Source organism: Camelus ferus, chromosome 35 (assembly GCF_009834535.1).
Source record: "Camelus ferus isolate YT-003-E chromosome 35, BCGSAC_Cfer_1.0, whole genome shotgun sequence".
Classification (NCBI taxonomy): Eukaryota; Metazoa; Chordata; class Mammalia; order Artiodactyla; family Camelidae; genus Camelus; species Camelus ferus.
In genome coordinates, this window is record NC_045730.1 from 15,767,741 (window position 1) to 15,788,708 (window position 20,968).

At 45.2% G+C, this 20,968-nt stretch overlaps 1 protein-coding gene across 3 annotated transcripts in view; it reads left to right on the plus strand.

The window, feature by feature from the left end:
• Positions 1 to 19,126, plus strand: part of RSU1 (Ras suppressor protein 1) — a 160,498-nt gene extending 141,372 nt beyond the window's left edge. For all 3 annotated transcript variants that reach the window (XM_014551975.2, XM_006176238.3, XM_032474096.1), the window contains exon 9: positions 16,831 to 19,126. In XM_014551975.2, coding sequence (XP_014407461.1) covers positions 16,831 to 16,933 — 103 coding nt within the window. In that variant the 3' untranslated portion in view covers positions 16,934 to 19,126. The remainder of the gene's footprint in view (positions 1 to 16,830) is intronic.
• The last annotated feature ends 1,842 nt before the right edge of the window (positions 19,127 to 20,968 follow it).

Genomic DNA, 20,968 nt, shown 5'->3' on the forward strand with positions numbered 1-20,968 from the left:
GTGGCCTCCAAAGTGTGGCAGTGACGTGGTCTCTCCAAGGACTCACAACCTACTTACAAGCAATTCCAAGAGCACTGAGCACAGAGGCATATGGAAATTCTATCTCAAGCCTAATATACAACATGCAAAATGAATTTTTCATATTCATTGTTTTTTTTTTTAATGGAGAAATTTCAGCTTCTCCTCACTGACATGCCTTTTGGAGTTAGTGCCCTTTAAAGCAGCCAGAGGAGAGAATGATGGTACTGTGAACAGAGTGGCGCTCGCAGGTGAGAGCTGTATGAGAGGCAGTGATGATTCGGGAAACATTACCCCAGTTGTCTCACTGAACAGATAGTTGCTGCTGAAGGAACAACTATCCAGAAACATGTTGTTAATACGCTCTCAGATTTGGGGCCCAGAGAACGATGCTGTGGATTGAGTGGAAGATAAACAGACAGAAAAATAGCAAATTAAGGGGACAAATAACCAGGAGGAAGGTGGGTGCCCATTGGCACTGGCAGAGAACATATAACCAGTGCCTGATGCGTTTCCTTAAGAATCAGTGTGTTTGCAAATTGCTCTGTTGCATCTTAGCAGAATCTAATCTGAGTAAAGGAAGAGCTGACTAGAGAACATGGTTGGATGAATTCCCTCAGTACTCCTGAAATATAACAGAGCAAGGAACAATATAATGAAAAATAACTGAGAGAGTAGCTCGGGGCTTAACTTATGATCAGTGTTCATTACAACAAATGACACTTTCGCTGCAGAGTTACCATAAAGATTATTGAGTCTTACGTAATGCGGTTCCCCTCTGAATAGATTCCAGGACAGCTCAGCCTGTGAATGGGAGGTTGAAGGTGTACTCAGTACCCTTATTCATTTTTCCAACTGGTGCTGGTGAGCCACCCATCCAGCATCCTGGACAGAGCAGAAGAGCCAGCTCCTTCTTCCAGGAAGACCCTCCGTGCTCATCTCTGTCATTGACTGTGCTACGTTCGTTGAAGACCAGGCCCAGAAAGTGACTGAACTTGTTGGTAGGTTTCTATCCAAGGCCCCCACCTTATGTTCTCTACCATTTGCTGTTTTTCTCAAGCATACGTATCATAACATTCAAGAAAGTATCTCTTTGGAAAGAAACTGTTTTGTGCAAAACTCTAGGCACACAACCATAAGTCATTTTGTAACTCTGTGGCTTTAACCGAGTTTAGGATGGACAAGCCCAGTTAGAGCACGCTGTGTGTAAAAGCCTTGTTTATTAAGCACCTGTTGGGTACCTGCTAAGCAGTTTATGGTATTTCATTCTCATAATGACCCTATGAGAGGTATACACTGTTATTATTCGCATCCCATTTTCCAGATGAGAAAGCATGCTCAGAGAGGTTAAGTAAGTTCTCCAAGGTAGCCCAGCTGTCAGTTGTTATAGTTGAACCTCAGAACTATGTCTAACAGCCTGCCAGACACCTTAACTTCCACACAGGTGCGAAGCATAGAGATACATTCTCTCTCTCTCTCAAAGTAGGCTGGATTTTGAGGTTGGACAAATCAGGGCTTGGACCTTCTTTACTTTCCCATTTGTTATCAGATCCTGCATGAGTGACCTAACCTCTCTTAACAGTGGTTGTAATGGGGAAAAAAATAGTTCATGTTTACTGTGGGGCAAAACACAGTGATAGGCTTTCTAACATGATTTCCTCATCCATTGCTCACGTCTGGAAGCAGTGTAGGTCTGATTATAATTCCCATTTTATAGACTGAAAAACTGAGGCTTGGAGTAGCCCAAGCGACACAGCTGGGAAGTCTGCCCAGAACCCGTGTGTTCATCCAGTACTTACAAGTCCTACCAGCCTTGCTCCTTGTGGGCATTTTAAGTCAGCACTGTAAACTGTCCCCATAAGAAAGGCTCACTGTCAGTGTTAGCCAGAGGTGAGGGTGGCAGCCCTCAGTGACATGAGAGGAGCGAGCCGAGAAGGGGAACCCAGAGGGGTAGCAGGTGAGGGGCTGTGTCATTGCTGGGACGGAAGCAGTGGTCTTTGGAAACAGGTCAACAGCCATGCGCAGGGTCGTGAGGGTACCTGTGGGAGCTCAGAAGCAGGCGAGCCTTTGGGTCCCACCCGTTCTTTCATTTTCAGTTGCCTTTTTCTGAGTTTTATGGGAAATATACCTTGGCGAGGAGTGGAGGCACGATACTCTTAGCCCTGATGTAGAAACAGGTTTAATGTTTGTCCCCGTCTCTTCTAAGCTCATTGTTCTCTCCTTTATAAAAGCCTGTTTGTGCTGTCCACCTCATGGCCATTTGCAGTGAGCTTCTGAAGACCTGTGTGCGGCCCCCACCCTGGACCCCCTGGGCCACAGGTCAGAGGTGGCCAGGGGGGCGGAGCAGGGTGAAGTGGCAGAGTCTGGATTTAGGATTTGCCACTTTAGAAGGCGCACAGCTGGGCGAGGAGGTCCGGCTTGCCTGGGAAACGGCCAAAGTCATGAACACACGGGGTCTTGGTAGTACCCCAGCCAGCTGCGGGCTGAGCTGCTTTGGCTCTTGAAGTTGTTCTTATGTTTTCTTGCTTTGGGGAAAGAGGGACTGTCTCTACTTTGCAGTTATGTGTGTTGGCCTGAGGACCTTTGCAGGCTCATTCTCAGAACGACAACAAACAAACATATTGGAAGGCTCTCTAGATAAGTGGGATGACTTTTAAAAAAATATTACATGTATAATTTTATATACATATATAAAAAAATATGTATTTCCATCCTTCCTTTTTCTAAAGTATGAAAAGTAACCATGCACCAAGAAAGGGTCCATCAGCTTTCAAAATGCTTTTCATCTAAGTACAAGATAATGGCTTGATGTCACCATTTTTGAACCGTCTCTGTGTTGTGCCAAATGGTAACCGCTAACAATGTGTGACTTTAGCTTCCAAATTGCAGCTGGCCTGACTGGGATGTGCTATCAGAGTTTCCAAATACTCATCAGATTTCAAAGACACTCAGTTAAAAAAAATTCATTAAATTTATATCATAAACTTACTGAATCATTTAGATTAAGGGTAAAATAGATCGTTAATCATGTTTACATTGATTACATGTTGAAATGATCGTGTTTTGGATATATTGGGTTAAATGAGATCTATTACTAAAATTGATTTCACCTATTTCTTTTTACTGTGTTTTTTAACGTGGCTACTGGAAAATTTAACGTTACCTTTGTGGATCTTATATTCTGGACAGAGCTAGTCCATAGATCCGCGAAAGTACGGAATACGTCTCCACACATTGGAAGTGCTAATATGTGTTTAAAAATAAGACTTTAAAAATAGCTTCCTGAAATATTTATGAGAGGAAAAATTAACTCACTGTAGGTATTCTGTAGACTAAGAGGGGCTTGTTTTACCATTCTGGGGGAAATACGTGGGGCAAAAATCTTCTTGACTAATAGCTATTCTTCCATGAGAGGATAGGTCAGTGTGAGTCATTTATTACAGAACATGGTGTGTCATTATCTGTAATAACTATCTTGCATGCTTTCCCTTTGATTTTTCACCCAAATGTCATTATATTGGCCACATCATGACCACAACCACCTGATGTACGGGCAGACCTCAGAGATACTGTGGGTTCTGTTCCAGACCACGGCAGTAAAACAAATAGCACACACATACACACACAAAAAGCCCAAGTCCCACAACGTTTTTGGTTTCCCAGTGCATGTGAAAGTTGTTTCCATTGTAAAGGTGCAATAACGTTATATCTACAATAAATATATATATATATATATTTATATGTATATATACGTGTGTGTGTGTGTGTGTATATATATATATATATATATAATATAGATATACATACATTCCTTCATTAAAAAAAAATAATGCTGTTGGAAAAATGGCACCAATAGAGTTGATGCAGGTTTGCTGCAAACCTTCAATTTTGTTTTTTTTTAAAAAAGGCAGTTTTTGTGAAGCCCAGTAAAAGGAGGCCTGCCTGTACTGGAAACCATGACAAAAGAGCAGCCCCAGGCAGGATTCCACAGAAACCCTGGGCCTCTGGCATCTCTACCTCGTGTTCAGCGTCTATATTTAGAGCGCTCTAACACCTTCCAGGAGTGTTCGGTGGGTGAGATTCCTAGACGACACACTTGCGATTCTTGGATGAAAAGGTCTGTTGTGACAAGCTCCAGCTCTCCTCTCCCCACCCACAGCCACACTTCTGCTCTCAGTCGAATAGACCCGTTGAGGGTATTGAACAACGAAAGCTTGAGCCCCAGAGGGAGTCACAGCCTCCTCTCGCATCCGCGGGATCCCCACCCGGAGTTACAGCCAATGCACGGAGTCCTCCAGTAGATCGCTTTTAGCATTGAGCGTAAACCATAGACAGCTTAATCTTTAAACTTTTTGCACCCAAAGACTATAAATTTCTCCGAGACTCTTAAAAATCGATTAAAAAAATAGCTGGGGGAACTGGATGACCTATATTAAATCTGCTGATATATCAGGGCTAAAGTATTTTTTTTTAATCCTCCATTCCTTCTTGGAGTGTGTTCTTTTCGCAAAACCCAGAAAGAATGAAAGTGAAACAAAGGAAGATTTGAATGCAGAGTCTCTTCTACTATCGGACTCTCCTAGTGTTTTTCTCCATCACTCTCTGGACAGTTGCTGGGCTGATTCCCAAGTATCACTTTTGCTTCTTGGCCCAAAACTGCCTCGCTCCTCCCCTGCTGCCATCTCCTCCTTACCACCGGCCAGTAAGTAGCTCAAATATCGAGATCAGGAATGGAGGGAAAGCACAAATCAACACGATGTGCTGTGTTCCAGGGATGTGAAGGGGTTGGCACTTCAGAGAGAGCCCGGCCTAGGTGAGGCAGTTCAGCTGTGCTGGGGAAATGAATGGCAAGAGGTGATGACTTGAATTTTCTTGTGGCTGCTTCTTCCTGATGTCCATGTGGTGAGAGCCTCCTGGCCAAAGCACCGTGTGGATACGTCCACCTGTAGGTAGATGGGTGCCTTCTGGTTTTGATCCCTAAGGTTATTATTTTTTATAATCTCTTTGCTTTGTAAGTGGAACATAACTTACCTCACAGAAAACCCACGGACGAGGAGGAGAGGTAAATGAGATACAGTGCTGCCTAAAACCTCAGGCGTCATGCTGTAATTTAACCCGAACATAGGAGGAACTTTGGAGATGTGAGGTTTCACTTACCATGACTTTGCTTAAGGGTAAATGCGTTACTGTATAGGCAAAGTGCTCTGCAAGTTGCACGTGTAAGACATGCATGTTCCAGTTCAGATGCCCAGCTCCGATGAGGGTGACGCCATTGCCTGTCAGGCTTGATCTAAGCGGGTTCTGGGTGCATTCTGATAAAATGCCCAGTCAGTGTGCAAGGCACACGTGCTGGATGGTTAAGTCCAAATGCCTGATTTTCCATCTAGGGAAACGCAGATTGCCCAGTGGGTGAATTCCAGAGCCTTCTGAGTCCCAGCTCAGTGTCAGCTGCCCTGCAGTCTAGAACCTGTAGGCTTGTACCTAAATTTAAAGAGATGTCTAGCTTTCCATTGACCTGGCCATGAGTCACCTGCCAAGGTCAAATCATCCAGTCGCCTGGGCTGAGAAAAACTGAAAGGAAGGGACGGCCCAGGAGCTGAGGGTCCAAATTAATAGCCACAAGAAGAAAGAGGAAGAGTGCGAGTGGTGATACATCTAAAGATGGTTTTGCTACTTGTCCTTACCTGAAAAGCCTGAAAGAGGAAATGTAGAGGCTTCTCTGCTCAGGCATCAGTGGTCCAGTTCTGTGACACTGGCTCTGTACTGGTAACATCACTTACATCTAGAGCCGCAGGATGGATGTGCACCCCTGCGTGGTGTCTGTTTGCATGAGATACTGCTTAAGGCTTAAATGAGTTAATGAAGAAGACACCACAGAAGCTTCATGTGGAAATGTTAACGCGTAGTACACACTACCTGAAGTTTTGCTCTTGTGATCACGAGCATCATAACTTAAAAGGTCGTGAGCAACACCAAGCCATTCATGAAGGAACCACGTGTGGTCAGAAAAATTCCTCTCTTTCCCTGATGATAAAAATTCACTCTGATTTTTAATTTGTCCGAAGGAAAGGAAGAAAACCCCAGTGTTTTTATACTATTCATTGTGACTTAATTCTCTCTTATAAGCTATTCCTGTATTCAGCTGGTTCTTATTAATATCAAATGATGGTTAACATTTCAGTAAAAACCTACTGGCCTGTAAAGATGGAAACCCCTGGTCATAGTACTTTGAAAGAGAATTTCCACAAGGGACAATGGACTGGGCTTCCAAGCAGCTTCACAGAATAACGCTGGTGCGTCTGCTGCACCCATGGTCTCACCCTCAGCCCTGCAGCCTCAAAAACACCGCAGAAACTGAGGAAAGCACATAAACTGATGTAGGGACCAGAATTTTGGAACAAAGGATAACTGCCCGTAAGACTGGAAGATTCACCTGCACAGCACATGGCCTTTCAGTGGAATAGCTCTGAAGGGGAAGCTTGTCTGTAATCCCTTGATGGGTCTGGAATTGAGGACATCAGGAAATTTTCCTTGGCTAAGATGTTCTTTCAGTCCCCCAGTCACAAAGCCAAAGAGGAACGGAGATTAGTTGGTTATTTTATACTGATAATAATGCAGCGATGCAGTAGACTTCAGGCATGGCAAGATACAGGGCTCAGTGTCGCTGGACCCCATTTCTCTCCGTCTTTCAGTTCTGCTTTGTCTGTGCTGGTGTCTCATCCAGGCAAGCTCTCTTCACAGATGTCACCATGGGCAGCAGCAGATCTGGGCTCCTCATGCAACTCAGACAGAAAAGAAAGGACTTTCCTGCCCAGCAGTCTGAGCTGAGGTCCTGGGTCTTTCTCTGGTTGGCACAGGTTGGCCACAGGCTAAAGGGTCAAGGGAGAGGTTTGAGAGCGAGTTGTTTTGACACCAAGTTGGGACAGCATAGCCACTCACATCCAAACCCTCTCTGCTCTGTCCTTTCCCTCGCCTGTAAAATGAGGGTGGTAATCGTGCTATCAGGGAGACCTGGAGACACACGTGCCAGACAGTGAATGGCACGTACCCACCTCAGAAGTGGGAAGGGGCCTGATTTGCTTGCCCCTGTGCTGGAAATTGGGAACATGGGTGGGGAGTAAGGGCAGAGGAGGGGCGAGAGCTGGCCAGAAGCTGGACCACACAGGCACGGGTCAGCCTCTGACGGGTTGGGATGGCGCCATGTTTATCTTCACTACTTCCAGTTGGAGACGGAGTCCTGTCGGGGTGTGCACGGAGCTCCCAGCCTGGGTCCTCACCCCCTTTCTCCAGAGGGTGCTTAGAAGCCCGCTGCCAGCATTCAGCACACTGAGTTCCTGATGAGTACCACCACTCTTCTGAGGGACGGGACCTCTCTCCAGCTTTGTTAATACCCTTGTTTGGCTTATGGTCAAGTCTTGCTGGCCTGAGTTGTGCGTGTTGCTTGGGGTAACTTTCCTTGTTATCATTTAACACCTAGAGGGCGATCTTACTGCCTTTAAATTCAACTTTTAGGATAGTACCTCACTCTTGCCCCAACTCTCATCATGTCTCCATCCAAGTCTATATTGGCAGGATGTGAAATTTACAAGTGGTGATATGATATGGACAAAAGCAAGAATTTGTGATTATATAGTATTAACTTCCTGCTGTCCATGTTAAGGGTTCTATTAGATAATTACTATTTAGCTATTGAGTTCCAGATTCAAGTTAACGAATTTTAGTAGTAGTGTTTTCTCAGGAATAACTGTCGAAGGGGTTAAATGCACATATAGAAATAATTTCTCACTTCCTTCCTTGGATTTATAAATAGGTTTGTATATCTGCGTGTGTATTACAAACACACAGACACATATATGGTTGGATGTCTCTTTTTCAATCTTCAAGTACCATGTCCCCAGATAATTCTTTGTATAAAAAATATTCTCCCCTACTCCAGGTCTGAAGTCTATTAAGGAAGGAGCTTGTTTAGAAAACATACCAATACCCTTTGTCTTGTTTCCTTTGCCTTTTAGTTTATTCTGGAAATTGCAACATTTAGCGCTTTGCAGTTTAATTTAAAAGGATTACCTATTCTCTTAAATGCTTAAGCAGGGAAGCAGGTTGCAGTTATAGATTTTTCTCTGCATGTATTCTGTGAAAGCTGTATTTGCTCCTTCCCCAGGGAACATACCCCCTGAACTGCATGCTTGCTGGTGACAGCTCAGACCTCTGATACATAACCAAAGACCTTGCCTAATATCCTTGCAACTGCTTGGGGAATTTTTATTAAGTAAAACCATCATTAGAGTAGACAGGATGATGAAGTTTAATGAGCATCTTTTGTGCATGAGATTGTTAGTTTTGCTCCACCAGAATTCTCATTTCTCCCCTCCAGTGCGGAAGATAGCGACTCTAGAATGTATGGGATAGCTTTAAAATCTGCTTATATTTTATATTTTGGTATAGCTTCCTATCTGTCCTGAGTCAGTTACAGATTCCTTTTGGCTATTTATATGGGTGCCATTTGCACGTGTATGTTGATTCTTTTCACACTGTGTGTTGGGGACAGAGAGCGGTGAGGGTTATAATGGAGGAGAATGTAAAAGACACGTCCCGCTGTTGGTGAATTTCATGGAACCATCTCTTGGAGGCTTGATCTCAAAAAAATCATTGCCTTTTGAATTAATGAGACTTCTCATGGGAATGTGGTAACTGTTCATTTTTCTTTTTTTTCTTTAAGACTCAGCACTTTGTGTGCTGAGGTTCTGTCACCAGCCCCCTGGAGCTGCTAGATAGGATAAATAAAGATATTGCAAATGCTTATTAATAATCTAGGCTTCACACTTTGTCCACAGATGTATTTGTGGAGATTTTAAATTTAGCATCCTACCATAAGATTACAGATTAGAAGCAAAATTATTTCTCTCCATTATTGTCACTGGCCACACACTTAAGATTTTTCAAGTTGGTTCTTTTCTTGGTCTGTATAAGGACTTGCCATGGAAACACCCAAAACAACAGGAGGGAGGCATATGACATGAGCAAATGACTTGAGAACAGCATATTGTACCTCTCATATACCTGGCATTCCGAAACATAATATTTACATAGCACCCAATGTGCTTCCAGAAGTGCCTTGAGTGTGTGGAATACAAAAGAAGGGAAGTCTGCAGTCCCCGCCCTCCAGCAAATGGTAGGCTGGTGAGGAGGACAACACTGAGGAATCCAGCAAACGGGAGACGGGACAGCCGAGGCCCAAAGAGTTTGCACTTTGGAGTAATCGCCTGGGATTGATCAAGCCTTTTGCTAAGCCTCAGTTTCCTCATTTGAAAAATGAAGACGATAAAAGCCCTTACTTGCTGGGGTTTTGGGGACAGTGACCGCTGATTGAACAGTAACCGTATTGACAGGTGTTCTTATCCTTATCCAGCCGTTCTGCTGGTGCTGGGAAGTAACAGCCAAGAACGGAAATTGCTGTGCGTGTTATGAAGGATTTAAGGGTGAAATTCCGACCAACCTCAGCGTATTTTGTGGAAGCAGAAATTGGGCAGGGGACAGGGCAGAGAAGGCTGTGAAAAGCCTAAAACTGTGGGTGAGGTCTGAGTTGCAGAACTGCAGGCATCCTGGGCAATAGTAACACAGATAAGCAAAAAAAAAAATTGAGGCTAGAATGAATGGTGATGGCCAGGAAAGGCTAATCCCAGGCGTCGGATTGATTTAGCACCTTTTAAGATTTTTTCAGATCACCTGCAACGTAGACAGTATGTAGTTCTTCCCATTTCCCAGTGATGGTGTTCTGGAAGGATACAGGACTCTAAGTTTACTCAGCTAATAGGTGGCAAAACTCACACCCATCCCACCTTTCCTACAGTCCACGCGGCCCTCCTCCGGAGCCGCCTGACTGTACCTGTCTGTTGGTGAACAGAGAGCGATGACGTTGGGTTGGTTGGGCATGGCGTGGCATGTTCTGTGTCTGTTCTCGGCCATACACCAGGCTGGGAGCTTGATCCAGTGGGTCGTGGATGCTGCTTCCCACGCATAAGCCAAGGAGACTGGATTCTATCAGCTGTGTGTAGGACACACTGTAGGAAGGATGGGATTGGCATCCGGAGACCAAGAAGGGACCTGTTTTCGTGATCCGGTAGCCATGTGATCCGGGCCTGCTTGGGGAGGAGTGGGGAGGAGAAAAGGAGAATGAATCAAATCACAGGGTGATGGAAAGAAGAGCAAGCACCATAAAGCGGCTTGTTAATCCACTGAGTTGTGAACCTTTTTTTTTTTTTTCAAACACAGGGTTTTTTGTTTGTTTTTATTTGCGGGGGGGGGGGTAACTAGGTCTACTTATTAATTATTTTTTTTTAATGGAGGTACTGGGGATTGAACCCAGGACCTCATACATGCTAAGCTCTCACTTACTGCTTGAGCTATATCCTCTCCCCCAAGTCATGAACCTTTGCAGAAGCTGATGAAAGCTTTGTGTGCTTTCTGCTGAAAAATGTAAACACAGTTTTGCTTGAGTCTCAGATCATTCTCTGGCCCCAGGCTCAGAATTTCTATGGTGGAGAGAGCTTCAGTCAGCCTTGATTAATGGGGTGACTGAAAAAAGAGGCCGATGTCAAAATGACTTCATTGTTCTGATCCTAAAGTCCTGGAGACATGGAGGGACAGACCTGAGGAGCTCGGAGTAGGGAACTGTTCTGTGTGTTGGGTGAGTTTAATAGCTAAGTGTCCAAGTGGGAATAAGACATAGCAGGGGTTAAAGATGGCACTGACTTGGAGGGCTTCTGCTCAGAGATAATCACTGAAATGACAAAATCAGGTGATCTTCTAGGGAAGAAAATACGAAGAGCTAACAGCAAAAACATCAGGACTGCAGAACAGTCTGGAGAAAGAATAAGAACCAGGAGAGTGCATTGCAGCCAAGGGAAGAGATTTTTCAAGACAAAAGACATGGTCGCCAAGAGTCTTTATTGCTGCAGCTGTGAGGGGTGCGAGGGTCTGTAGGAGACCCTTGGATCCAACAGAAACAATAAGACTCAAATGGATTTTTTTCTCCAAAATGAAGTTGCCCGTATTGAATAAAATGTACTTAGCAATCATAGAAAGGCACGCATGTCATACTGCTCAATGTAATATTTGTGGCAAAACTTACTCTGATTCTGGGGGGGCTGGAATTGTCTGCTGTGTCACCTTAGATGTCACCAAGCCAGGGGTGTTGAGCTGCAGGGAGTTTCAGGGGGCCTGCGTGCAGGCAGCTTTAACAAGTTGCCTCTGAAGTGACCGATCTGGTGACCTCTGCAGTCTGCAGAATCATTTCATGATGATTTTTCCGGAGCTGATCTTCAGCTGGGATTCTGCAGATGGGTGATGCTGCCTCGTTCAAGTCCCACAGCACAGAGCATCCGCAGGCATCTCGCCTTTGAGGGTTCTTTTCATCAGACTCCTGAGTATAACTGATCCTTTCCTGTCACTTGAGATTGCTCTCTGTTGGTTTTTCTCCCCCCTCTTTGAACATCTCCCTATTATCTTCGAGGAACCTCAGATTTCAGGGGAGAGAAGGTTTTCCAAGACCCTTTGCTACCCGTTCCGTCCATTTTCTGAGTTGAGCATTTCACCCCCGCCCAGCAGCTGTGGCCCCATTGGTGCCTGTAAGCCAGGCTCCCTCGTTAACACACTCAAGCTGACATGGTCAGATTTCAGCGCCTGCCAGAAACCTCCCTGAGAAGGCGTCTGCCCCACAGGCTCACGATGATGAAGCTACATTCCTGGCTACGCTCTGTGGGGAGGTATCATCTGAGAAGCAGGGGAAACTGGCCAGCTTAGCCTGAGTCTCGGACCTTTGTGGGAGGTTTAAGGCAGCAGCAGCTGCCGTCTTGGAACACCTGCTCTGATAGGACCTTGTCTGTGTCTGATTTAACCCCCTCTTCCCCCTGAACCCGGCAAGGTAGCAATTTTCATCATATTGCAGATGAGGACCTCAGACTGTGGCAAAACTTAGTCACTTTGTCAGTGTCACACGTCTCGGGGTAAATGGGGTACAGGAATGCAAAGGAGAGTGAGGCCCCAGGACTGTTCTGCAGAAACCCCCACGCAGGTGCCGGGGCTCCAGTAGGGCAGGAGGGGTACCAGCAGAGCAGAGGCCTGAAGGGGTGTGCTCATCCAGGAAGCACCTTGTACCAGGGTCTGAGGGATTGTTGGCATCTTCCGAGGTAAAGGAGCTAGAAGGTAGGTCATGAGAGGAGGGTATGGGGCGGTCAGGGGGACCACAGTCCATCCCGAAAGCTGTAGACTGTATCAGTCCTGTTTTTCACTTCCTATATTTTATGATGCTTTGATCTCTTGGGGGTCTTGCTGGCTGGGGAGAGACTAACCCTCCCAAGGTAGCTCATTCCTAGAGGAGCAAACAACCCATCTGTTAGCGTTGCCTTTCGTATCCAAAGAAATTAAACCCTGACCCCAATCACCACGTTTACCTAACTCACATGCACCAAGCCAGTATTTCCCCTGACCCAGACCCAGGTACTGGACGACTGGAGACCACCCCGTAGCTCTGGGCCCTGAAATTAGTCCAACTATCTGCTTCTAAACTCACTCGTACTCACCTACCCTGCCTCACCCCTGCCTTCCCATGAAACCATCCTAAAGACTGGGCTATGCCCTCTCCCGTGAGCCTCGAGCCTCCTGACCCACTCTGGGCTCCCCCACATGGCCTCGTGTGCTGTGGCTCCTCGTGGGAACTGCGTGGAATGGAACTTCTTTCAAAGGCATGGATGTCTGTGTCTCATCACTCAGTCACCCCCGTAAATTAGATTCCCGGGTACATTTAGAACAAGGGCCATGACTGTCAACTTCCGAGCACGCAGGGAGCTGGGACCTTGCCGTCTCACTGTAGTAAGCGGGGAGGGGCAGTCGGCCTGCCCACCCCCTTCTCTCCTGGTAGAAACATCCCCCATTTTTCCTGGGGGGACACACCTTCTGTGCCCTTCCTGCAACCTCGCTTTTAAATTTTCCTTCTTTTCGGTGAGTTACTACCCTAGATTAAAAAAAAAAAATTTTTTTTCTGCTGAAATGAAGCAGAATCCTCACTGCCAGCCCCAGAGAGGTTCACGTACTGGGTTGGTTCCCTATGGCTGCTGTTGACAAATTACCGTGATCTTAGTGGCCGGAAACAGAACAAATGTATGTACTACCTCGTAGGTTAGGGGGATCAGAAGTCTGAAATCTAGGTGTCGGCAGGGTCTCATCCTTCCAGAGGCTCTAGGGGAGAACGCGTTTCCTCGCCTTCCTAGCGTCTGGAGGCTGCCTGCGTTCCTTGGCTGGTAGCCCCTTCCTCTGTCTTCAAAGCCAGCAGCGTGGCACGTTCAGATCTCTGCCCCTAGTCCTCCTGCCCCCCTCTTAAAAGGACCCTTGTGATTACATTGTGCCCACTCACATAATCCAGGGTAATCTTTCTGTCTCAAGATCCTTAGCTTCATCACCCCTGCAAAGTCCCTTTGTGATGTAAGAAACAGAGTCACAGGTTTCAGGGATTAGAATGTGGGCATTTGGGGAGGGGGCAGTACTCTGCCCACCACACTTCCCGAATGGAGGCCACGTGGCCCATAGCCGGTGGTGCCAGGAATGGAACCCAAGACTTTGGACCCTGAGATGCTCGTCCTTACTGCTCTGCCACAGCCGCGTCTCCAGGTGGGAACGGGCGCTGTCATCTGTCCAACCTCCCATGAGAGTGGAGCACTGACTCTCACCCGCCCACGCAGCTGGGGGACGGAGAGGCTCACGCCGCGCCGCGCAGTCAGCCCCGCTCCGCTGGTGACTCACGGAGGAAGTGGGGCGATGCATTTAGCTCTGCTTTGGTGGCTTCCTTCAAAGAGGAGGCAAACTTTGCTTCCAGAAAGGCTTGGGCATTTGGCATGGATAGGAAAATACCATGTTATTTTTCAGAGGAAAATGCCCTGAAGATGTAAGTCATCATCTAATGATCTTATTTAATCAGCCTGACTGTGACCTCACGTGTGTCCTGTTTTTCGATGAGCCCTCTCTGTCTGCTTCCAGGCCTGCCCTGGTGCTGGGCGCCTTCCACCCACCATGACGGCCACCCTGGGAGAAAACGACATCGTTTTTTTCCAGATGGAGAAACTAAGGCACGGTGGGGGTGAGGCTTGCCGATCTTTTGCCCAGAGCCAGCAGCTCATCAGTGGCAAAGTGAGGACTTTAAGCATCCAGTTCAGGACTGCGTTCTCCTTTCTGGCCCTTTGTAGTGGGTGATGTGCTGGGTAGCCCCAGGAGGGCTGGGCACACAGTGGGGTCTGAGCATAAAAAGGCGTGTGTTGAAACAGGAACATGCCAGTTCCTTCCTGAGAAGAGCCTTGCTGAGTCCCGAGCGGCTTTGGCACTGCCTTCTGCGGTGACTGCTGGATTGCCGCCAGCAGGGCCCAGCGGCACCCCCACCCCTTCTGGGAAGCCTTCCATGCCTGCTTGTTCAGGGTGTGGTGCATAGCAGGCCCTGATCAGGTCTTATATCTCTTCTCCCTGCTCTGACCTCTTTCTTTCTGTTGATACCACTTTCCCAGCACCTGAGTGTCACTGAGTTTCCAAGCTCATGAGCTAGGGAGTTACATTTCTGCACGTTTTCGTAATCCTTAAAGTTTGATGTTGTCCGTGAGTAAGAAGGTGTATGTCTTTTTCTCTTATGGGAGTAAGAGTTTGGAAACTAGAGGGGAGACACGTGAAGCTGTCAGAAAGCAGCGGGACCAAGGATACTGAGACCGTAGGTGCCTGGGAATCCACAACAGAGAGTCAGACCCTGGCTTCATACCAGATGAGAGGAGCTTGGAGACCAGAGGCCCCTGGTGCGCATCCCACTGCACCACCAAGCCCCTGATCTTGAGGAAAGCAACTTCCTAGGAGGAGAAGACATATGGGCAGGGATTTTGAGGATAGGCTTATTTCAGAGAGTGTGTTGATAAAGGTGAGGAATGTAAAGGATGACTGGATTTTGGCTCAAGGTTTCCTCTGCCTGTTGGGTGCATCTGGGAGAGATGCTGGGGGTGGGGGTCTGGGTGGGGGAAGGGGTGTACAGGTTGGACCACATCCCCTACCAGATAATGGAGGATCACTTTTGTGTCTCAGGATCCTTAACTTCATCACCTCTGCAGAGTCCCCTTTGCCATATAGGACAACAAGGACAGGGACATCTTGGGGGTTGCAGTGGCAGCAGTGGTAAAGCTGAACTGGCTGAACTTTTCTTTCTGCCTGAAGCGATGTTTCTTTAGCTGTAGCCAGGGCCCCAGGTGTCCATGACAAAGACTTTGGTGGGGACCAGCGGCCGTTTTCAGAGTGTTAGGAAGGAGGGCCTATGCAGATTTTAAGATCTGTCTCCCTGGGCGGCAGGTTCTCTTGGGGAGGAAGATGTTTCTGCTGTGAGGCTCAGGGCGACCCACTGTCAGGCTGGCCAGCCCTGGGCCTGCCTCTCCATTCAAGTAGCCAAAAGTCCTCCAAGCGAACTTCTGCGGAAGTTGAAAGCCAGCTTGCAGGCTCTGGTGTTACCTGTCTAGGACATGTGGGACCTCCTTGCCCCGCCCCCTCCCCTTTACCTGGAGGACATTCGCAGCACCTGGCTGGACTTACGGTCTTCAGCTTGCAGGTCTGTCTGCTGCCAGACTCACTCCCGGGGAGCAGAGACCTATCTTGATAACCACTATTGGTAGACCCTGCATGTTCCGCTTCAAAAGGAGGCGCTTGGAAGCCTCCAGAGGAGATAGACCACAGTCTGACCTATCAAAACCCAGTGTCCAGCTTTCCCTAAGCGCCAAATCAGTTGGACAACTCCGAGTGCCAGGTCCATCCCTCGGCCTGTCACCTACAAGGTCAGTGTCCTCAGAAGCGTCAGTATCTGCCAAGTGCAGAGACAGTGGCCATTCCTCGGGTGGACCCTAGAGCACAGGGCACCTTGTACAGGGAGGTCAGTCTTTGTGTCACGCCTGTTCAGGTGGCACAAGGCAGCTGCACCAAGAGGAGCCAGGCGTTGTCTTTCCTCGGGAAGCACTGAGACACCCACCGGCCTCTCTCGAGGACACAGTGGTATCAACAAGGAGAGTTAAGGTGGGGCTGTATTTACCTTAGGGTGGCTTTTAATTTAGTTTAATCAGAGTTACTCATAAATTATTGATTAATTACTATCTGCTGTTGGGTACAGTCCCCTCCGCCGCACGGAGCTGGCTCCGCTCTGCGATGGATGCCACCCGCTGTAATTGTGGGGTACTTTGTCAACATTTAATCAGTGGTACTGATTAACGTGGCATTGATGGGTGGTCACCGTCCCGGCGCTATCCATCACGCGTGAGCCGCGAGGGTGGGCTCGGGCACCATTGCTCTCTGTCACATTGGCCGGCCCCAGGGCTCTCGGGCCGGCATGCTGCTCACTTTGCGCTAAGTGGACACTCCGTCTTTTCAGCTCAACCCAATTTTTGTCACTGTCGACTTAAACACTTGGAGCCCATGGAGCTTCAGTCTGGGACGGCTGAGCTGTGCATTATGGCCCTCCTAGTCCTGGATCTCTCTTCCTTTGCTCTTTTCGTGCAGTGACTGTGCGATTCCAAGAGACTTGTCCAGAACTGGACTTCATGGCTGGGAGTGTGCGTGTGCGTGTGTGTGGCACTTCACAATGACTAAATACAACGTATGCCCCAGAGAAAACAAATGATCTTTTGGTTTTTTTTTTTTGGCTTCCTGGAATTTCCTGGAGATGAATCTGTTGATGAAAACTCTACCAGTAGAAGCATTAGCTCACGTTCATCAGGTGGATCTCACCGTTTCCCCCTTCTCTCTTTTCAGCCTCTACGGCAGACACATGCAGGCGAACCCGGAACCGCCGAAGAAAAATAATGACAAATCGAAAAAGATCAGCCGGAAGCCCCTGACAGCCAAGAACAAATAAGGGATGGGCATGGGCTGGACTTCTGATTGCTATCTCGTTATTCCTCCTCTTCTCTCTTGTCCTGTCTCACAATTACAATGTGTGTGTGTGTGTGTGTGTGTGTGTGTGTGCGTTTTGTTTTTTTTCTTTCTAGTGCTTTCCACCTTACCTTTTAAATTTTTTGGCCGGTGGTAGATTTTTTATAAGTTCTTCAAACCATTTCCATTTGTTTCCTTGAAATTGCCAAAGGCAGGAAACAAAGCTCTAAATCAGCTGCAAATTCCATCCGAGGCACAGCTTTTAGTTCCTTCCATAGATGTTCACAGAGTTGCTTATTATGAAAAGAATGATTAAAATCATGTAGTCATTTGAATGTCACAGTTAACACTGTTCACCTTTCTGTTTATTCACATAACTCATTATCTTTGCTTTATTAAAACTCTTCCTTCACCACTGAGATATTATGTTCACTTACAAATGATTTGAATAAAATCTTGAATTTGTATCACCTGTTGCTTCTTGAATAAAAATACAATCTGATCTTGGGGGTACATGCCCATTTTTGTTAATTTTCCTCCACAAACAATCTTGTCCAATTTTATTGGTGGTTGTAGTTGATAAACCCTGAAACCTTCCATGAAAAATTAAATCAGAGTTAATTTCTTCTCACATCGATTTGTCTTTTTTTTTTTTTCCTTTGAAGACTGTTTCTAAATTAGGAAGGAGCAGAAAAACAAATCTCTAGGAGATTTTGCCAAAAGATTTTGGAAAGCAGCATTTCTGGGCTGAAGGAATATGACTTCTGCCAGTGGCTGGTCGACTAGAGCTATGAAGCTGAGAGAGAAAAATCCTCCAGTACGCTGCTTGTCCCTGCAGCAAGTCTGCTCATATCAAACATCCTTTTCAGTGACTTTGATGATGCCAAAGGAGTTGTGTAAATGTGCACACCCTGCACCACGCCCAGCGTAGAAACTGCAGCGGCAGAATCGAGAAAACAGGCAATTGTTTAACATCTGTGAGAGGCAGCTCTGTTCTTGCCTACAGCTATATGTATGGAAACGGAAATACATCCAAGCGGAATGTTTGTGCTAAAAAGACTGTCAACCCTGGAGTGTCTTAACAGGTGTGCGAAAATGTAACACGCTCTCAGCTGGATGGTCTGTATCTGTTCCTGCATCCTCTCTTCTCAGTCTCACAGTTGAAACCCTAAGACCAGGACCACTGGAACATGTAAAAAAAGGCAGAATCAGAATACAAAACGTCTTGAGTTCCTTAGGAAATAGACTTTGCATTTGAATCAGAGAGGTCACCACTCAAAGGTCTGCTCTTCTTGTTTCTGGGTAGCTTCCTTATAAACATGCGCTGTGGGGAGAGGAATCCCCATGTGCCATCACCTGTTGGGAGATTGGGTTGATGTAATTTTTCTAGGTGCAGTCTTTGGCTCAGCCTGAGGTTTTTTTTTAATTGATTTTTTTTCTTAGCTTGTGAAATTACAGAAGGAAGAACAATACCTCTACTGCTGTTGATTGGAACGATTTCATGTAAAACTAAACTGGCAACAAAGCCTTCGTAAAACTATCACAGTACAGCCTTGTGAATATATTTTTTTTAAGATGAGCACTCTAGTTAGAAATATGGGCAGTGCACATAAATTCACAGGGAGGCAATATCTCCAAGAAACTGGTGGAGGGGTGGGAAGCCCAGATTACTAGTAATCAAAAAAATACAAATCAAAGCAAAGGTAAGACACGTGTAGCAATGAGAAATGTGCATATTTTTTTAAGGTAATATTAAGTGCTGGAGTAGCATGAGACAAACATCCTTAGACGCTGGAATTGGGACTGTAAACTTCTCTCCAGAAAGGTTGTAGCAGTTTGATGATAAGTAGCAAAACTTTCAAACTGTGTTCCCTGACCCAGAATTTTTACTTCCAGGAAATTATCAGAGATTTATACACAGAGCTGCATTTGAAAAATTTATCTACAGGTTTATAAACACAATGGAAATGTGGAAAAAAGCTAAATTTAAATGCCCACCAGTGGAAGAAGGGTTAATTGTGTAACCACATGATACATTTTTATTAAGTTGTTTGTTAAAAATTGTTGAACAATATCTAAGGGCAAAGGAAGATAATCATATTATCCAGTTAAGTAAAAAAGCAAGATATAAAAAACTAACTATACATTGTAACTGTATTTCAATTTAAAAAAAAAACTAACTATATCAGAGTGGTCCCAATTGTGGAAAAAGGAAATTGTGTTTATAATATGTATGCACAGAAAAATTAAATGTAAATGGAGTGGGACTTTATGGCTGATAAATTATCTCTGTATGGCAGATTTTTTTTAATTTTCTTTTTTATACTTGCTCTGTTCTTTAAATTCTCTGTAATAATATGTATATTTTTGTAATTGGGAAATATTAAATGCATATCGTTTTAAAATGGAATTGGCATATTATACAGTTCAGAACATATGATCATATATTTAAGTTCAAGGCATAATATAAAATCTCAAGGTGTTTTTTTTTTTTTTTCTTCTGCTTCGTCATTAAAGTGGGTTTTCATGTCTTTTCATTGTACACTCTTTCTGGTTACTTAGTAGCTGGATTAACAAAATACCCACAGTTCAAAAAGTAGCTTTTTAAAAAAGTTCTCCCAGTTTTATTGACAAGCACTGTGTACGTTTAAGGTGTACATTATAAATGACTTGACTTACATATATTGTGAAGTGATGACCACAGTTTCGTTAACACCCATCACCTCGTATTAATACCTCACCCCCCAAAAAAGTTTTCTTGTGATGAGAAGTCTTAGGATTGTTTTCTTAACAACTTTTAAAATACACAACAGTGGTTAACTAGTCATCCTGTTGAAACTGATACCCCCAGTACTTACTTTTCTTATAACTGGAAGTTTGTACCTTTTGACCACCTTCATCTAATTCCTCCACCCACCCCCACGCCCTGCCTCTGGTAACTGCAAATCTGATCTCTTATAATTTTGTTTGCTTTGATTTTGGCTTTTTTAGATTCCACAAATAAGTGAGATCATACAGTATTTGTCTTTCTCTGCCTGACTTAATTCACTTAGCATAATATCCTCAGGGTCCACCCTTGTTACCAGAAATGGCAGGATTTCCTTCTTTTATAGCTTTTCCACGTACATACATACAACACAATTTCATCATCCAGTCATGATGGACACTAATGTTGTTTCCCTTCTTGGCTATTGTGAATAATGCTGCTATGAATGTGAGCGTGCAGATAATCTCTTTGACATAGTATTTTCATCTTTTGGATATATTCCCAGAAACATAATTACTGGATCATATGGTTAGTTCTATCTTTAATTTTCGTGGAACCTCTGCCGTGTTCTCCATAGTAGCTGCACCAATTACAGTCCCCACAAACAGTGCACCAAGATTCCCTTTTTCCCACATCCTCTCCAGTATTTTTTCTCTTGTCTCTTTGTTGATAGCCATTCTAACCAATGTGAGCTGATTGTGGGCTTTTTGGTGGGGAGAGAGGAGGTAATTAGGTTTGTTTGTTTATTTTTAGAGGAGATACTGGGAATTGAACCCAGGACCTCATGCGTGCTAAGCATTCACTCTACCACTTGAGCTACACCCTCCCACTTTGATTGTAGTTTTGATTTGCATTTCCCTGATGATACTGAGCACCTTTCCATGTACCTGTTGGCCATTTGTGCATCTTTGGAAAAATGTCTATTCAGGTGTTTTGTCCATTGTTTTGAGTTTTGTTTTGTTGCTATTGGGTTGTGTGAGTTCCTTGTATCTTTTGGATATTATCCCCTTGTCAGATACATGATTTGCATTATTTCCCCCATTCCATAGGTTGTTTTTTCATTTTGTTGACGGATGTTTTCTTTGCTGTGTAGAAGCTTTTTAATTTGTTGTAATGCAATTTGTTTATTGTTTATTTTGTCCCTTGTGCTTTAATTGTCATATCTAAAACACTCTTGCCAAGACCTATTTCACGGAGCTATTTTCTTGTGTTTTCTTCTAGAAGACTTACGGAAGTCTTATATTTGTTATT